Source organism: Pleurodeles waltl, chromosome 3_1, assembly GCF_031143425.1.
Source record: "Pleurodeles waltl isolate 20211129_DDA chromosome 3_1, aPleWal1.hap1.20221129, whole genome shotgun sequence".
NCBI classification, from domain to species: domain Eukaryota; kingdom Metazoa; phylum Chordata; class Amphibia; order Caudata; family Salamandridae; genus Pleurodeles; species Pleurodeles waltl.
The window spans coordinates 993,148,710-993,165,965 of record NC_090440.1 but is presented as its reverse complement, the minus strand read 5'-3'; the positions used below and the strand labels follow the sequence as shown (position 1 = coordinate 993,165,965).

At 41.4% G+C, this 17,256-nt stretch overlaps 1 protein-coding gene across 4 annotated transcripts in view; it reads left to right on the top strand.

The window, feature by feature from the left end:
- GMEB1 (glucocorticoid modulatory element binding protein 1) overlaps positions 1–17,256 on the top strand; it is a 177,903-nt gene that overhangs the window by 138,435 nt on the left and 22,212 nt on the right. For all 4 annotated transcript variants that reach the window (XM_069224133.1, XM_069224132.1, XM_069224134.1 and 1 more), the window contains one exon: positions 16,019–16,141. In XM_069224133.1, coding sequence (XP_069080234.1) covers positions 16,019–16,141 — 123 coding nt within the window. The remainder of the gene's footprint in view (positions 1–16,018; positions 16,142–17,256) is intronic.

The following is a 17,256-nucleotide window of genomic DNA, read 5'->3' as shown; positions in this document are numbered from 1 at the left end:
TTAGTATCAAAATAAGTCACCAACGTTGATACGCTATAAAACATTGAAAAATAGAAGTGCTGAGGGAGTTTACCTGTCAGAAACTATTAAATAGGTACAAAATATTTTATTCTTTTAATCTTTGCGCCAGTTTATATATGCAGTGCATAGTAAAGTGAAAGATGATTATCAGAATATTAAGGCTAAACTCTGAAAGCCTTGACAACAAATTGCATTAAGGGCTAAGAAATGGGCACACGTGGCCAGTGATTAATTTGAGCTGGTGGTCACAGGTGGGGCCCACTGGAAGTCATTTTTGGGGACTGGCTCATATTTTTCCTTATAAGACTTTCACCTAGATCAAGAGAGGAAAACACAGTTGAGGGAATATTTGTGCCCATCTGTTTAAGCTTTTCGAGCTTGTATTTATGGTTCAGTAATGCAAAGCCTTTATTAGGATGAGCTCTGTAATTAAACATAACCTCGGACTGCACTATTAATTGTGGCTCCAGTTTAAAAAAATAAATAAAAATAAATAAAAAAAAGAGTATACACACGTTTGCAAAGTTTAATAATAAGAGGCTATGTTAAAAAAAACTCCCAGAATGCTCTCTGATTAAATGCAAATATTTGCTAACGCTTGAAAGCAAGATTGATGATCCTTTGCTTTTAAAATAAAATGTTCACAAAAAAGTAAAACTAAGAAAAAAAATGCTTTTCTAAACTACTGTGAAATGTTAGGTACCGTTTCTTTAAAGCATCATTTAGTAAAATGTAGTGGTCATTCTTTTGTTTTTTTTCAATGCATGTCTTGTTTTGACATGGCTTTTGTAAAACTTTGTAATAAACATTTGCAAAAAAACACACTTCAACACAGTAGTTCCTGGCACTGAACAAAATTACTGTGTGTGCCAAAATGTCCTGGTGAATGAGCAGATTGATATCACTCACAGTTAAACCAGCCAATAAATGGATCGAGGGAGAGGTAGAATTTTAATAAAACAAAACGTATTTGTTAACGCCAGACCTAATTAGGGGCCTGATTCTTAAAGAAAGTCACAAAAGTGCCCCAATGGTATGTCTTTACATTAGGGCAGATTAACGCATTTTATGAACTCACAGGAATTTACAGAAGTAGACCAGAAAATCGTACTACTATAAAGTATTTGTGGACTGTATTTTAGCACAAGCAAATATGCATGTATAGATTTACTCACGTGAAAATCGATTGAGCATTTACAAGTTCACTGTTTCTCCAACCACTTTTTTCCCAACCATGGAAGAAGCTTTATTCTGCCCTTGTCAGGAATACATTTCCAAGCATGCAAGTTAGTAGGTTTGCACAGACTCAAAAGGGTATTCCAACTTTTGAACTATTGCTTACACCTACCTCCAGCACCAGTATTTAGATCTGCGGAAAGGTGGCAAAATAAGTATATTCCTAGTGTTAAAGCCCTACCGTAGTATTACCCCTGGCATTATCTGAGATGCTGTTGTCACAGCTGTAATATAATGAGATTACTGCCAGAATTTGTTGGTGCGCTACATGGCAGCAAAAGGACAAGTAGATTGTTTTAAAAAAAAACTTTTTTACAAGACAAGATATATGAAACAATCTATGACATGGACAAGTAGCTGTGTTATTAAACATGAAAAAGGCATGCCAAAGGGTAGAAAAAGAACCTGCAAGGGATGTATGGGTTAGGTATCAAGACACTCTATCTTGGTTTCTGACAATCTTGATATTTGCTAGCACTGGGTGGAGGCTTCTAAGAAGCACTTACTATTTTTCAAATTAAGTTGTGCATGTGTCTTCTCCAACTTCAAGCTGTATATTCTGTGTTCCCTAATAGTACAGGAAATGTTCTTTCAAACCAAAGAAACAACTGCAGTAGTATAACAAATGTCATTCATTTAGTAAAGTTGGCACAGATGCTGTCTTTAAGAACTCATTTTAGAGCAATTGCTAGTGCTTCAGATGGGCTTCCAAACTCTCTAAACCAAAAAAAGCAGATGGCAGGTTATTTTGATCTAGGCTGCCCTAAGATGCACTTCTAGGGAAAAAAAATAACTGCATTATTTGAGAATAGGGAGCTATACATTTGATATTCCTCCCTGTAATAGAAAGAAGCTGACCTGAGCTGTCTGGATTAACCTACTTTTGCATTCTATTAAGCTGTCCAAGGGGCTGATATTTAGCACCCCACTAGTAACTTTGCAAGTGTCCTGTGCACACCAGATTTCAAGAGAACCTTGTGACAAGAGGAAGCAAAATGGTCTAGGGAATCGACACATTATAAAAAGGAAGAAAGGAGTAAGTGTAGAAGTGGAGTAAACTAACCGTTGTGGAACAGATCAACCTCTCATCACATTGATGAAAATTGTTTTGCTCGTGGAATTCTCATAGGCACCCAGTATTAAATAATGGGGGCTATGCAATCACCTGAGCATATCAAAATTGAATCTCAATTTGGTTGTTTAGCTTGCAGCAGATACCATCTTCAGAAAGAGCAAAAAAAAATTATTTTCTCAGAGAGTCACTTTGGGGGAAAACAAAAATAAAAACTGTGAGGGTTAGTTCACCATTTCATGACAGCCCTATCTATATTTGTGGGTTTTCCACAGACTGGGCCTGCTTTCCCCATGTACGGGTTTGTATTTGGGAAAACATATACATGCCCTGTGAGTCTTCTCCAAGCACATGGTTTACAGAGAGGACCCAGAAAGAAAAAATGCTGGTGGACATGGCATCATGGGGGCTTCCCTGAATAGGAATGTTCCTTCAAACGGGATTCTTTCTGGCATTGGGCCCGCTGTCATGCATGAGTCCAATTCCTACGTTCTAATTGAGGTGGGGATAGGTCATCCGCCATTTAACCGGTGTTGTCAGTTGAAAGGGATTTGTGGATCTGGAGTGATGGAGACGATTGGGAAACCCATGGTGGATCCCCAAGAGCAAAACATGTTTTTAAACTAGCCAACATTCTGAATTCAGCAAGGGGTCATTTGAGCAGCTCTTTCAAGGTTTTCCCAAAGAAAGTAAGTGTTGAAATAAAACAATTTAAATTAGTAAGACAAAAGCTGCCATTTGTGACAACGTTTTCATTTGTAACTTCTCATCACGATGGCTGTTTGACAAAGGCAATATACTATTACATCTGCTAGACTCTTCTGGTTGCGAGGATATACCGGGTTCGTGGGTTTTCCAAGAGCTTGAGGTACCCAGAGCCAATAACTGAACTGCACCTTGTACTCCCCTGGTTGTCTAGGTTTCAGAAAGGCCAGTGTTTGGTAGGTTTTCCTGGGTTGCTGCCAAACCCAGGCCCAAAAAACTGCAGCTTCCCCTTTTGTTGATGTTGCCACTTCACGTCTTGGACCCCTTACTTTTGCGGGCACTAGGCCCATTCACACAGGTGAGGTATCATTTTTATCAGGAGATATGTGGGAACTTTGGGTGGCAGGAAGTTTGAGGCTCCCAGCAGATTCAAGGACTTTGAGGGATGCACGCGAGCCACATTGGAGTGTCTAGTTTACAAAAAATATCTAGGTTTGGTAGATTTTCCCTAGGACAATATACACCCTGACAGAGAAAGACAGAAAAGACAAATATTAATGCACAACCATCTGTTCCTCAAGTTCACACATATTTTGGTTGAATTTGGCACGAAGGTGAAAGTTTCAAAAAGTAAATTTTATTACCAAAATATTTCATAAAAACGAAATGCTATTAATAATTGAGAGTTGAAAAAACTGAACCAATGACTCCCAGATTGTGAGCAGAACAGCCATGACAGGGCACCAACCATTATACCTTTTTTGCGATGCACACACAAAGCCATTCACACGGCCAGTCGCAGACCCAGCACCTAACAGCATTCATATCAACAGACCAGGTCATTAAAGGGCCCATCACTTTGATACACCCACAGGACTGACACAGCAAGCACGCTGACTGAGTGTGCGGACTGGCATTTAGCTAGCTATGTGACCACCACCCTACAGCCAACCGTGAAACTGCACAAAAAATATAAAATGATACACACCACTCAGTTAAATTTTACACTCACGGTTGCTCCCTAAACTTCACTTGTGTGTGGTACAATTTAAAACATGCTGGCACACAAATCCCAGGATAAGGAGGACACTCTGGGCAGTACGTATGACTTTTCTTTTGCACACCTCTTCGAACAGAGACTCCACTTTCCACAGGGCAAGTTTGTTTTTGTGAGTGTGGGAGGAATGGAATCAGGAAAGTGGTGATCTTTCAATCTAGCCACATCCTCCACCACTCTAACTCTAGAAAAATGTGTGATAGGCAGCCTTGTTGAAGTGGAGCAAATAGACTGCTCAAACTGACAAAAGGCATCTTTGAATCTGAAGAACAATCCTTGAACACAACAAAAGTAGTGTAAGGCTCCAACCTCTTATCTACTCTCACCATCACCCATGCAATCTCATAAAAAATGCATTGTCCATAAACAACCAAAACATGTATAGGCAGAAAGTGTTCAGTATTCACTCTACACCTGCAACACCACTAAAGGCAGGCAACACAGGCTGCACCATGTTGAAGGCAACCCAGAGTTCAGCACTTCCAGTGGGTAGCTTTTCTGCCCCAGACTGCAATCCAGATTCCTCTGCTGCACTATCAGCACATCAGTGTCCTCCTCTAAAAGAGGCCCTTCTTCTGCACTGTGTAGCTTCATCATCAGATAATTCCTCTTGGACAGAAAAGTCACTGGCAGAATCTTGTAGTTCATCCTCTGCCTCAGATGCAAAGTCAGTTTCAGAACAATGGTCTGAAGAAGATTTGAAATGCAAACCAACAACCTGTTGAGCAGTACTTCTGCGGCTAGCCTTAATCCTTACTAATAAATGTAACACAATAAATAAGTCAACAATACCAACACTGTGTAAAATAGGTAATAAACACGTATGGCTTTATCGAGCAGAAAGTAAAACTACTGGGATATAGTAATAATACAGGAAAAGCCAATCCGTACAAATCCCTCAAAGACCGACGTACTCAAAAACTGTACCACTCACTTGCCAGAGACAGCTAGACTGAGGATCACTTGCACCTACTCTGCGCAGACAAGGCAAGCACCAATGATATCCAACTAGAAAAGAAAAACAAAAAAAATTACACACAAAATAAGTGCCCCCAATAATGGGAAGTCACTCTTGCCCTAGGTGCCGCTCACCGACGTGCACATACAACTACCCCTGGTGTCTATTGGCTTTCTGACCCTCTTGAGGACGGATCGGCTTACAAATATGGCCGATCTGCTTCCGGGGGGGAGGGTGTTAGTAGTATGTAAGACTTTGTTCATTCTAAACATGCACCTTAGTTTTCACGCTGGTGGACAAAGTTTAGCAGGTTTATCATTCCCTGCCTGCCCGAAGTGAGACCGCCACTATGATAATGCTGATCTCAGCAGCCAGTAATTTGCCCCATAGAACAGAGTTTTCTGTTACCTGTCTCTTCAACTCTGTTCACACAGCTTGTTATGTCTGCTGATATCAGAACCGACAGAAGTCTTGCAGGCTGCCAATACATTGCCCCATGTTTCTCATTAAAATCAAGGTCCGACTGGAACACAAATTATCATTCCTTGAGAGACTATCTTCTGTGTCTTTGTTAAAGGGGCTACTCTCTAATTGTTTATTTTCACTGGTGAGTACCTGTCTATATTCGTATTTGCCTACTTTTTTTTTTTTTTGAAACAGGAGTAGAAGCTGCTGCAATTTTCTTCAACATTTTTACCAGATAAAATTATTGGAAGGCAGCAAAGCCTTAGAATGAGAAGAAAAAACACAACCTTGCCATTAAGTTGCAAGCTGACCCTATAATGCTGGACTGCTTTGGAGCTCGACCCTCCTCTAGCCCTTTTTTATGTTTGACTTGTATCGATGAGATTACTAAAACTCTCACACTACTAAACATCTTTTGGTGTGATCTTGCTCTTTTTTTAATTTTAATTAAGCTTCATTTCTGGGGACTTTTTCTCTGGACAAGACATCATGCCTCCTGGGTTTTGAAGTTGTCATCATGTAGAAAAAAAATAACAATAATGTGCATGGTTTATGAAGCTGTGCCTTTCTGTGGGGGTATAGTAGTGACCATATTGCACAGTAATACTCAAATGGCAGAAATAGTCCAGGACATTGCAGAAAGATCAAGAGGGCACTTCACCATTTCACACGCATGGGAATATACAGATTCAGAATGACATAATCAAAAGGGGTGATATGTATATGCACTTAGAGGTATACACTGCATGTCTTGATGCTCCAGGAAATGAATTGCTTGGGTACGAACCATATGTTTTATGTGGATTTCTGACAGAATAACCTGTTTGTGGCCTGACCCAAACACCGGTTAATCTCTCCTAATGGATTTCATGTCTGCTTTGAATTTGGTGGATGCCTAGCGGAATTAGCACCCACTTGATTTATTCAGCAGTCTATAGACCTTTCTCTCAACTGGACTACTTTCTAGTGTGTGTGCGCCTGATTCGCTCAGAAGCAAAAATAGTAGCTTTCACATCTAGAGGCTGTTGTCCAGTGGAGTTATGCCTAGGTATTGTGCCCAGGGCGTAAGAGGGTTTGGAGCTTTTATGCCTCAAGGCTCACTGGCGAGCATTCACAGACTGCCTGTGGGAGGAACAGTTAACCAATACAGAGACTGTTAAATTGTGACGGACCCTCTGAGAGGCTTATAAACTGATCCTCAAGATGGCAAACGGAAGATGAGACTGAGACAAGAAACTATACTTTGGCCAAGCTCCGTTGAAAATGGAAGCACCAAAAAAAAAGTGGAAGCAGGACGTCCTGACCAATTAGAAGCAAGGTAATGAGAGTGATGTGGGAGCCCACCAATGGTAAGTAAGGGGTGGGCTGTAAGCCAGTTTTTAGCTTTTTCTTTTGTTTACAAGAGGTTTTGCAAAGCTAGCGCTTGCACTGCAAGCTCAGTTAGGTGAAACTTAAAAGGAGCGCCTATTGCCTCAGAGCCTCTTAACACTAGCGCATGGGTCTAAATTAGGCCATGTGGGTTGTTTTTGCCCGAGAATTGGGCATGAATTCCACTAGGTTACATCTTTACAGCTTGCTTTGAAAGCCTATCTTTTAGAATTATACCAGGGCAGCACCGTTAAAATCAATGACTGTTGTTTCTTCCCTATATTGGGCACACACTGCATCAGCAGAGATCACTGTCCTCTGCTCTGTTGCCATTATTATCTCTGATGCACACTTCACACATTACAGTCCATCGTACAAGACTACAAGAAAATAAAATGGGTAAAGTCACTCTCTCCAGTGTCTCAATCTATACCTTTATCGTCTCTCTCTCTCCAGTCTGACTCATCACAAACCTCATTCTACTACTATGATCTCAAAAATAATCCTTCCTAGACTCTTCCCTCCTATACCCCTCCTGGCTCACCCAATACCTCAGTTTACTACTATGATCTCCCAAACCACCCTACTAAATTCTCCCTTATGTATCTCTCCTTTGACTCATCTGAAACCTCATTTTACTACTTTTGATCTCCCTAATCTTTCTACAGACTCTTCCCTCTTCCATATCTCCTTTCCTCGTTTCAAACATCATCTTACTACTGTGATCTCCCAATTAACACTTTCTGGATTCTTCCCTCTTTTATCCCTCCGTTATTCAATTTCAGTCCAGCTAACAGACTCGCATGTCCTCCTCTCATATTCATACAAGTACTATACTCCTGTTTCCCCTATACTAATCCACCATTAATCCTTTCGGGTTCTGGAATAGACTGCCACTTGCTGAAAAGCATTTTGACACCTCATCCGGGGTAGTAAGCACTATATAAATACAAATACAATAACAGTTGACATGGACGCCACTGTTTTAACACTGAAGACTGAATACTTGGTCTGGTGGCATGTGTAGCCAGCACACAGCATTGCAGTGCAGCACTTCTACCAGATTATTATAAGCTTTCCTCCACAACTACTACCACTACAGTTCTCAAACCACCATATGTAGCCTTCTTATTAAAGACATTCCCAGGTGGACTGTGACTCCCTTACAGGCAAGAACTCTACACCTGGGTGTAGCGGACGTAAGGTAAATTGGTTGAGAGCACAGTTAGGAAAGTTACCTGACCCAAACTGATGGCCGCTATTAAAGACTAGCTCCTACAAAGGACATAATGAAATTGACTGACACTGGGCTATTGCCTCTGACTTTGAAAAGCCACCTTGGTGGTGATCCCCAAGCGTAGTCACCCAGCCTAGTTAGTTATGTTCTCTACATCGAGCCATCTCACCTAGACAGTGTTGAAGCAAAAATCTTTAGTGGACTACTGGTTAAATGCCTCCTTTTACTCTGAGAGGATTTGTCTGCCCAGACCTGTGTGGTTTTATGCCAGGGGTGGGGGTGGAAGGGCAATGTTCAATCCATGACAGTATCTTCAACCTCAGCAAAGCATACACACTGGCATAAGGAACCTCGTGCAAAGCGGGTAAGTGGTGGGGGGGGATTCAACACTTAAAAAGCTTTCAACACTGCAGTGCGGATTTTGCTGATTACCACCCTGTGAAGGATGAACATCAGTCCCTGGAATACCTGAACCTCCTGTACATGCAACCTGTGGCCAGAAAAAGGCAAAAGTGCACCCTGTTAGACTGCATTCCTAGTATGTAGAGTACCAACAGAGCTGCCCATTGGTCTCCTCATTTTGTCACAGAATATGAAGTCACTGGGGGATAGGGTTCTGCTTAGAGGCCTCCTTGCAGGAATTTCTATCGACCTTGAACTGGAGAACCAGCTCGTGTGCCCAGAGATCTGCCAAAGCAGATGCTTGCTACCGTTGCAGAACTCGCAGACTTTATGTGAACTGGCATAATTTAATACTATTCCTGGTCTACTAAAAGATGTACACATGTGACTATACCTTTTAGCTAAAGGTGGAGCAGTAGAGCTTCAGGTATTTTGTTGTGCCGATAACACAAGTGGAATTCACATGCTGACCCTTTAATGTGACCCCCACAGCTAGACTTCCTTAAACATGACTTAACTAACTGGCGGGTTTCCCAAACTCCATTATGGGTGGTTCGCCCTCGTAGGGTATTCGCCATACTAAACAAATACTTTATTTCATTTATTCGTTATAGTGGTGTGTATTCCCAGCATGTTTACAGATACAGACTTGAGAATTATCAACACAAGTCTCACAAAGATGTCTTGTGTTAGCTCGTAGTCCAAACTCATACCTATCTCCAAGTGGACGCCTCCAGAGGATTACAAGACAAATGGTGGAACTCTGTAGTAAACGGAGGCCTAAAGACAACTAAGGGACAGCATTATTATTGGGTGTTAAATCTAATAGAAAGTGAACAAATAGTTGTTCAATTTCTGCTAGGTGTTCACCTGAGCTTTATGCTCAGGTGAACACAACCCTTCCATGCTGGAATCGGACCTGGAAACCATTCACATACCACATCTGACTTGTATTGTGTGTCTGAGTTGGGATTTGAATAGTTGATTAAATGGATGAGGTAGACTCCTCGCTGGGCGGCAACGCGAATACAGGTGACACCTGCCTTAGAGGGATTGTCACATGGGATCGACTGGGTGATGTAAAGCACTGGAACACTGATGCTTTTTGCTGCCTACAGAAGACATGTCAGCTGCTGCCAGTTTTGTAGGTCTGTACAACAGAAGCATGTAGTTTTCCCACATTTTAGAGAGAGACATTTGAGGCCACATTGACAGACTGTGCTACAGTGATCTCACAGTTCTAAAGGATGCTGACCATTAACATCCTTTAGGTACACTGTGTGAGGCGGATGTGATGATGCCATTAGATAAGGGTTTGGGAGAGGCTTTAGTGGCCCAGAGTGTTGGTGATTTTTACCTGTCATGTTAGATCCAGTTCATTCACCTACGTCACCTGTATTGGAAAGCTGTTGGGTTGTGGAAGAGGAAGGAGTAAGGAGGAACATTTTCAGGGTACCTGCATTGCTTGACTGAACAGGGGTGTTTCCTGCACACTGTACCACTAAAAAGTGCTTCTGAGAGGAAGTGACATCCATTATCTCTGAGGTGATTACGCTGCTACTCACTTTTATTCTAACAATAAACTACTTTAATGGTTCTGTGAGAGGATCTTAATTTCTCACTTTACTCCGAACTGTTTGTTACTTTGAGGCTTTTAATTGTCAAGAGACCTTACAAAGAGCTTGCCAGCAGAAGAGGCACCTGACATAGATCTGTACACTTATGGCACGGACAGCTGCATGGTGATGAAGACCCCATTTATAGAGCTTAGACAGTGTCCTGAGAAATGTGACAAGATCTGGTGCATCGATCATGAATTTTAATTGATCCACTGAGTTCCATTGTTTTCATGCTGGCAGATGCTTTTATTCTGAATATGTAGTTTGAGTTTGACACAGTTTGTGACCAACTATAGTGTTTTTCTAGAATTTTGAGGGAACAACCTTGTACACGCAATTTCATTTGCACAGTGTACTTGTGCTTTAGGTTTTCAAGTTCAGCTACTTAAATGTTCCTGTTCTCAGATCACATTTACTGCCTCTTATTGTATCCCTGCAAGTACAATTAAAGAGAAAATAACCCATCAGCTAGGCTAAATCCCATTTTAATTACACCACCTAAAAAGAAAATGTAGAGAAAGGGAGTCTGATGTGGCTCTCCGTCATTCAAATGTATTTGTCTGATTACTTTAAGGCAGCAAGCTTTAAGTCCAGCAGTGCAGTTACTGTTGGAAGTAGTACATGTTCCACTTTCTCCTTGATCTAGATTTTCATTGTAAGTGTTTTTTATTATTACTATTCTTTTTCTTTGCTTATTATGACTGATAATCCCTTAGCTTCAAGGTAAATATTTTTCAGTCTGGGAAGGTCTTTATTATATCCTCTTTCCTCATCTGATATTTTGTTATGTAGCTGTTTCCTCATCTGAGCTTTCAGACAACCTGTACCGTTTTGTGATGGGTTTGTTGAAAGTTGTAGGAAATTCAGTGGCCAATAAATAATTATTTGGCTTGATCCTATATTGGGCTGATTGTAGTTTTCATCTATGCTGCAGGACAACAATGAGGGAAAGCTATATATTGACATGGATGGGCTTAGTTTATTTTCAGAGCTGATTCAGCTTGTAGGTTTCTTTCTGACTGGAATAACACCAGTGCAGCAAATAGACCAGGAAGAGATTGGCCTTACCAGAGGTATGCTGAATTCACCTCTGATACTGACAGAGTCCATTAGAAATGTAAACCTTTCCAGGCTTCATGCCTGGCAGGTCAACGCAATATAATTTTCGATGGGCCCACAGTTAGATGAACAAAGAAAGAGACCAGTCTGAGACGCATCATTCTCGTACTGGACGCAGAAAAGGCATTTGATGCAGGGCATTGGTCCTTCCAGGAACATACCTTAGTGTAGTTCAGGTTTGGTCCTCAGTCCCGGAAGTGAGTGCAACTGCTTTACCGAGATCCAGTGGCAGCTGTACGAGTTAATGGACTACTCTCTGCCAAGTTCCCCATCTGTAGAGACACCAGGCAGGGCTTCCTCCCCGTTCCCCTCCTTTTCACCCTCATATTAGAAACCCTTGGCCCGCATAGTGCGATGTCAACCCAGAGTTCAAGGATTATGAATCACTGGTGGAGACGCCATAGAGTAGAAGACTTCACTATATGCAGACAAAATCCTCTCTACATTGCAGAGCCATCTGCAACCCTCCTCGTCTACTTGTTTGAGGAGTACAGGGGCCATTCCCGATACTGCATTAAATGGGACAAATCGGTACTCTACCTTTCTTCCACAGGGTGAAATAGACATGTACCTACTCCCCGTCGCTTGACCCAAGCAACGGACGGCTATAAATATCTAGGATTTTCATGATGCTGAGGCAGGAACTTTGCTTTGATTGAAATCTAAGGAGTGTGTTGAAAGCCTGCCCAGAGGCGATTTAGAGGACTACCCGCCTATGCTTGAAATTGTTTCACTCCCAAAACTGCTGTATGTCTATTGGATCCACCCCAACCCCCACCACCAGAGGTTTTTACTAGGTTGAAGGGAGACAAGCGGACCCTACTATGGGACTGGAAACACCCTAGAATTGCCCTTAAAACTTCACAATGCAACCTGTTGGGGATTAGCCCTACCTGACCTGGAAGCATACCACTTAGCAGCTCATTTAATTAATATGAATAACTGGTAATTTGCCCCACTGGACCACCCAAACTACTGGCTGCAACAGGAGAAGTGGGGGGAAAAGTCCTCCATGGACTATCTGTATGGGGAGGGGTGGTGCAGCATCTCCTCCTGTCTGCCCAGGCGGCGTTAGCAGCCTGGCGAAGAGCCACAGAGTGTTTGGATAGGTACTATAAACATATGTGAGAAATGCCCCTCTGGGATGGGGGTGGCTCCCGGAAGTGTGGAAACTGCAGGGATGCATGGGATCTTATCGCCATCTCCAAGCTTGGGGATTTGATGGCGAGCGGAGTTATGTTACCATGCTCCTCTCTTCAGTGCAAGTTTGGTATGAACGGCTATCAGTTTTTGAAATATGCACAGATATGTCATACATGGCGGGCTGAGGGGTTACTAAGAAAGGGTATCCCAGATTACGCCCCTATTGGAAGGGTGGTTGTGTGGGTGTGGGTGGCTCCCTGACTGCTTGCCATGGGGAGGGATCAAAACCCATTCTGTCTGTGGTCCCGGGCGGAGGGCGGCTCCTTTTTTTTTTTTTTTTTTTTTTTTTTCCCTTTCTTTTTTTTTTCCACACAATCTGGGGGTGCCCAGGAATACTGGCTGGCAATCACTGAGGAGCTCTGTAGGGTCCTTGCAGACCCAATCCAGCCTGAGCTCAAATGCATAGACATAGAGTTTCCTAACAACGTGGGCCTGCCCCGGCCCAAACTTTAGTTCTGTAGCCTGGGCCTAGTGGTGGCTAAGAAGGACATAGCTCGGTACTGGGGAGTAGGTGAGTGGAAACGGGGCATGGACATGTATATGGTGGCAGAAAGTCACATATGCTTCCAGGGGATGCCTCCCAAGAGTGCTTTGTAAGTGTTGTCTTATCTTTTGCTTACTACTTATGATAATCTAAACACTGTATCATTCCAAATAGGTAATTAATGATCTGGCACGGTAGAACGGCTGCTAGTTGTTTGGTTTTTTTAGGTTTTTTTTCTTCTCCTTCATGAGAATCATTTGTCTGTTTGGCAGGCTGCTACATTTTAATGGTAAACTTTCATTCATTTAATATTTAGCTTGGCTAAAATGTGTAATTCATGCACACAAATGTCTTACTGTTTCTCACTTTCCTAGTGCAGGTTTGTCCCTATAATAGACAAGGGCGGCTTAGATACTTATAACTCTAATTCTTGTACATGGGATTCTTCAGTTCATTAAGAAACCTACATTTTGCTCAGTATGGACAGAAGAAAGTAACAAACTGTGATTAAGATGTTTGCTTTTGTTGTCCCTCCCTGTCAAATATAATTGAGTAATAACTATTGCTGTACTGTTTCTGGGATTCTGCAGCATTCTGATGGATTAAACTGGCAGTGGCAATTCAAGGTAATGGATCTTCTGCCCGCCAGTCCATATTACCTTAAAATATTTTAGTAAGAAGAGAATGAAGGTGTGACATACAGTAAATGGGTTTGCACTCTATTTATTTAATTAACATTGCAGTGTCAAACACCTGAAAAATGGTAACCTGAGCTGTCCAGATATGGCCTAATTGATTATTTTTCAGAGAGGTTTCTATTTGATATAGGTGTTTCTTGGATCTCGTATGGTGGTGGTAAACTGTGATAAAAGGTAAGTGTTTTTCCATTCTGGGCAGTAAAAGGTCATTAGCACTTAATCGATCTTCCTCATCAGTCATTTCAATCACCAGAAAGTCCACAGAGCGCTATAAGCCAGTGTCTTCCCATCCATATATTCCTAAAATGCAGGTAACAAGCTGTATATAAATGTTAGGTAGTAGATAAATATTCTCACTTACTTCACATCTTATGCTTTTGCACAGGATATGTCACACTATATACAAACTGTCTTCGAACTTTTCGCACCTCCGACATCGCCAATGTAGGACATAATATATCGAGCATTCTTTGAGCCATATACTAGAACCTGGTGAAAAAGAACCTAGGATAAATTGAAACCTTGTGCTTGAAGTGCTCTACAAAATTTGCAGTAAATTATAGTGGAATACAAGTCAAGCTGCCCTGCGAGCTGTTACAGATCACTTTCTGCAAATTCAAATTCAGTGGCAGTCATCAGACATACCCAGTGTTGATGTGAACTCTGAGTCCTCTTTGCAATCAGCCATATACAAATCTGATTTACGAAAACTCACTGACTTACACTTGGATGATATAAAACATTATGATCAAGACAAGGCCAAGGAAAACTCTTGAAAAATGTAAGACTTTGTTACAATACAAAGAAAATATTATCTTTGGGACTAGTGCTGCACGAGGTTATAGACTGTCCTAAAAAAAAATACAACAAAGTTTAGGTAAGGCAATAATGTTGTACAAACAACCCAGCTTTATTAACCAAACTGCTGATATAACAGCCCCAAGAAAAAACATGTTGGGTGATAATTCTAGTCCTACGCATTCTAAGGGGTAAAGAATTCATTAATGAAAAATCCTAGGAAGGTATTGGATAGTGATTTGCAAGTCTGTGAGTATCAGCTGTGAAGCATCTGCCCCATGAGAGGCTTTACGCTTATATACCATCCCAAACTCATTTGAAGGCTTCAGCTTTTGCCTTTTGACTCCACAGTGATGCTGTAGCGAGATCATTAAGAAAAATTAAGCTCACAATTCCTGCTTTTAACGGAGGACATGAGGTGGCATGCTACCCCTTGCAAAGAGCCCAGCTCATTGTTTCACTAGTGTTTTATGTTGGATGTTCAAGTTCTACAATAATACTGAAGTGGCAGACTACTTTCCTTTGATCTATTGTTTTTTACTCAATAGCAAAATTTAGCAGAGCCTGTCTTCTCCAGGTGGTAGACCTACCAGATATGAAGGCAATGGGTGAGACTTCTTGTGATCTTTTATAGAGCAGTTTCAGTAGGACAGTAAAAAGGGTAAACAGTAAGTGACTGGGCTTCATTTGAATATGAGTCCCGAAGTACTTGGGCTAGCAAAAGACCAAGGTGGCTGCATGGCTTGGAGCTTCGGCAGGCCAAAACCAAAATGAAACCAAATACTACTCACATGGAGAAGTCCCACGTAAGAAACTCCTTTTAAGACTGAGTGCAACACTTGGAACAAATCTTGCACTTGCGCGTACAAATTGACTCAAGCAAAACAGGAACTGTTATAGGCTGAGAGGAGCAAGGATTCATACTGGGAGTCACTGTAAACTTAAGATTGTATTAGGTTTATTTATGGAGCGCAAACCTAACCCCATCAAGCAACAGGATCCATAGCCGACAAATAAAGGTAAATCGATATGCAGATTTGTTAATAATGTCACTTGATAACATCAAGAGTGTACATATGTGCCTTTAGCAGATAACTCTGCCTTCGAAGCGCACTTGCTCACTATAGTTAATACATTCTGGCCTGCCTTAGGTTAGGGGATACATAATATAACAGTCTTGCTGTCCTCTCTCTATATCTCTATGCAGTTTGATTAAAAACAGCGGTGAGAATACCCACCTTGTGTGGGTATCCATTTGTTATGCAACCAGTTGTGGGTACAGAAGTAAGGTGTGGGATAGGAATGGCTGAAGTAACCCCCTTGCTTTAGATAAATGACACCTAAAGTGTCTGATGCGAAGTCATGAGCGATCTCTCATCCCTCTAGTTATGGTTGCCAAAGTTGAGCATTACCCTAGGGTTCCCTGTTCTGTTTATAAACAGCAGGCCTGTGTTATTCGAGTAAGAAGGTACACTGTTGCATTAATTTACAAAATTGTCATTAGAGTGGCTTTTCCTAATTTAACTGCCCCTCCACGTCTTGGGTGCTGGAATTGACCAGTTGGGTTATTTTGCAGATGCTGCTGTCCTGAATAATGTCGCTCACACCTTTGGACTTATGGACACCATCAAGAAGGTTTTGGACACAAGAAAAAATGAGACCGACCAAAGCGAGGAGCAGTTCCATTACACTTTGGCAGGCAAGTGGGAAAGTAAATTGTCACTGATATTTCTCCTCGCAAAGTGTCTTTGTGGAAAAACTTCGTACACACTAGATTTTTTTTTTCTTTTGGTAAATGTCTGTTCAGTTTCATCCAAACATTATATTTATAAGGGAGTAAAATTACGTAGTGGTTATCTGCACTTGGCAAGAAGAAAAAATCCTCTGTTTGAAACTAAATGTTTTATATTGTTTCTAGTTCTTTTCTGTAGTGTTTTGTCGTACATATGCTTGCACTTGCATTTTGGATTAATAGGCATGGTGACAGCCTGCTATTCAGTAACTAGATATGAGCACATAATACACAAGGACATTTCAAACAGAACTGATTTTTCAAAAAGTGTCTATAGTGTTACCCTTTACACTGACCTGATTGCTAGTCTGCTTCTGCAAGCATTCTGATCATCCCATGCAGGTTGACAGGTTAGAAACGTAAGTAAGTATACTTTGCAAACTAAATTATATCCAGGTACTCAAACTATACATACTTTTCACAGCCAGGACGGGCACAGGGCCTGGTCCTAGGCCATGCTCTGAACTCACCTTGGCTAGTACCACGTCTGCCATAGTCACCTACCCACCACCAACCATGGATTTTGAGAGGAAAAGAGTGTATTGGGCAAATTATTGAAGCTATACTAAAATGTGGGTCCTTGTGAAATCTCCCATGGAGTTTGTGGACCTGGTACCTGTATTTGCTCACCAAAGATGAATCATCGCACTCCGAGAAGTTCCTCTATTTTAGCTTTTAATTATTTTGTGAATAGTGGTTCCACCACCTAACTCGTTTCGACCAAAACAGGTCTTGATCACAGGTAACAACAATCTCCCTCTGCCACACTTGTATAGTCACTAGCACATGTTTATAGCATTGCATTCTGGGCCATGTAGTATTTGTTAAAAATATTTATGATAAATTTTAAGTTTTTACTCTTTTGTATTTTTGACTTCTGTTACACCATTCTTTTATGCTGTATCCATCTTCTGTAACATTATATCATTTGTAGCATGTGTGCATTCTTCCCAAATATATGTTGTATTCTACCAATTTAGCATTTCTTTACAAAAGGAGTTGTGGTCACCAACTCCGTCATC